A 2531-nucleotide genomic window follows, 5' to 3' on the forward strand; every position below is an offset into this window, starting at 1 on the left:
AGGCCTTACTTAACTGGCAGTGATACTCATATAAGCTATCTTCCTCTGTATATTATACACTGAGTTGGTCAGCTCGGAATAATAATGGCCTTTCAATCCACAAAATAATCTAAGGCTAGCCAAATTGAGTCGGAGTACCTCCCCTCACCATCCCACCAAACCAATTGGTTTCTTCTTAACATAGACGGGGCATGTACTCAGAGAGGGAATGCTGCATTGGTGGAGTATTCAGAGATGATGATGGATGCTTTATTGCTGGATTTCGGATGAACATAGGGAACCAAACTAACATATAATAGCAAAACTATGTGCATTTCGTCTTGGACTTGCTATGGCCATTCAATTCAATATTCTTTCGCAAATTATTCATTCTTATTCTCTAGTTGTTGTGACATACATGCGCAGGCCTCCACATGCAAGCCATAAAAAAGCAAACTTGATCGTGGATTGCCCGGAAAGAATGAAGCCAAGAGAATTTTAAGCACATAGAATGCAATTGGCCAGTCGATGCTTTGTCAAAGCATGGTTTAATAAGTAGATGTCCAGAAAAATGGATGTCCAAGAAAGAAACTGTTATATCTAATTATATAACTAAGAAAACCCTCCCCATCTCAATTTTAATAAAGTTATATCCATAAACCGACAAGCAGAAACTATTACACAGATGTCTAGTATCTTATATATATATATACACTATTATATAGTAAAGATTCTATTATTAAAAAAATCAAGAGAAATTCTGTCATTTCTTACTAACAGATTCCTAAGTTATTTAATGAGTCCATTCCAAATTTTCAGTCCCAAATTTCATTTACTATTTTCCCAAAATTAGGCATGAATAAAATAATTATTTTACCTTATACTGAAATCCATCTGTCTTTGGCAGTATAATGTAATAAGAGTACATGACCAGTAATTTTTGTTGTTCCAAATATTCCCACAATAGTTAAGATAGACCAGGCAATAGATACATTCAGTAATTAGTTGCCCATATATATGTAACACTCAAAACTAATTCATCTTGAGTGAAAAGTAACTTTATTCAGCTAACTAGTAATGAATAAACCATCACAGAAGTGGCCTTTGAGCAAAGCAGCTTTGATCATCAACCATGAAATCAATCAGAAATCCTGCATCCATATGCAGAAACAAGTACTTGTCATTTACCAAGGACAATGTCACACGCACAAATACACACTCATGGATCACACACTAAGAGGGTTTGAGATGGTGACTTACTTGGAGCAATCATAGTTAGGATCAACAGGGGCAAAGTTACTGTTCACTCCACAAGCTTTGGGAAGTCCAGAAATGCGAGTAGGCGAAGTATTTTCTATCGAAGGCAATGCATTTTTGATGCAGTTGCAGACGGCTTCAAGGTCTGCTTTGGACGCTGCCGAATCAGATACCTTTTTACACCATTGCAGCAAGCATTGCTCGGTTGACTGCCTTGGTCTATTACATATGGCTCGCAAGGCTCCAGCATAGTATCGACAACTGAGCAAGATGGGGCAGCAGCTGCAACTTCTGGCCTTGAAGTTGAAACAATGGCTACCGATATTGCAAAGAAAGCTAGTGCAATCAACCTTGCCATTTCTAAAAATGGAGAATCCTATGTATTGCAGATGAATTCTATTTAGTATATCAAGTCTGTGGTTCCAAGTCAAGTATTTTTGTCCTGATAAAAGATTGCATATATAGTGGCTGGTTCCGTAAATTAGGTGGTTCATTTACGTGCAACTTTCTTTAGTCATTGCCATGCCATTGTCGTGTTCGCCTGTTTTAGATGGCATGCCACTGTCATGATGATCAGTGTTTTAGGAGGGAGAGACGCTAGGCATTTCCGATTACACGTACTGCTCATTTAGCTTTGGAAATATATCTAGCAAGCACTGCTCATTAAGCTTTGAAAACCCTGTACTTCTATTAAAAATGTAGAAGAAAAACAATCAAGAAAATTTTTGTTAAATTTGTAAAAGTTCAAGAATCAGTAGGACTAGATCTGTAAATTTTGTCAAGCTCAAACGAAACGTCAAGATCATTCAAGAAGAGACACAATGATAATAATTCACCCGCACCAGATTCAGTTTGAGATCAGAATTATCCTCATTCTAGCAAAATGCCAACAGATTTTATGAATATCAAGACATAACTACCAACTCATAACATTACTTGAAAGCAAATACAGTACTATGTGTTTATGTAGCATTTTGTGTCCAGAGTCCAGTTTTCCATATCCCAACTTTCTAAGTTCGGTAAACACAGACTGTCTGAACACTATCGGGAAAGCTCTCTTGGTTGCTGTAATTGTCTTCGTTCCACCCTTCCCTCTGTCTCTTCCTTCTTGAGGGCTATCTTCCAGAAATAATCAACTACAACCTAAAAAATGGTGAATTCAATGATGGCGAATTTCTCCTAAGCTGCCTTCTTAAAATCCTATAAATGGAGCAAGTAATGATGCGAAGAAACAAAACAGAGATGAAATTCTGCCCCCTTTATATTTGGTATATTCTGTAGGGAGGATTTGATAC

At 37.2% G+C, this 2531-nt stretch overlaps 1 protein-coding gene across 1 annotated transcript; it reads right to left on the reverse strand.

Moving 5' to 3' along the window:
- Positions 1 to 1117: 1117 nt before the first annotated feature.
- On the reverse strand, positions 1118 to 1594 carry LOC113694001 (non-specific lipid-transfer protein-like). The gene is made up of 3 exons (XM_027212833.1): positions 1463 to 1594; positions 1240 to 1409; positions 1118 to 1130 (listed from the first exon to the last, which is right to left on the reverse strand). Exons 1-3 carry the CDS (start codon positions 1592 to 1594, stop codon positions 1118 to 1120), a joined length of 315 nt encoding a protein of 104 aa, XP_027068634.1.
- Positions 1595 to 2531: the final 937 nt, after the last annotated feature.

The sequence above is a fragment of the Coffea arabica genome, chromosome 1e, assembly GCF_036785885.1.
Source record: "Coffea arabica cultivar ET-39 chromosome 1e, Coffea Arabica ET-39 HiFi, whole genome shotgun sequence".
In the NCBI taxonomy this organism is placed as follows: Eukaryota; Viridiplantae; Streptophyta; class Magnoliopsida; order Gentianales; family Rubiaceae; genus Coffea; species Coffea arabica.

What these genes read in the sequence shown, in the direction of transcription:
- LOC113694001 (XM_027212833.1), bottom strand. Translation starts at nt 1,594, where the DNA reads ATGGCAAGGTTGATTGCACTAGCTTTCTTTGCAATATCGGTAGCCATT. An exon ending in TGGAGCCTTGCGAGCCATAT is followed by an intron (nt 1,410 to 1,462) that starts GTAATAGACCAA and finishes TGGTGTAAAAAG; the next exon opens with GTATCTGATTCGGCAGCGTC.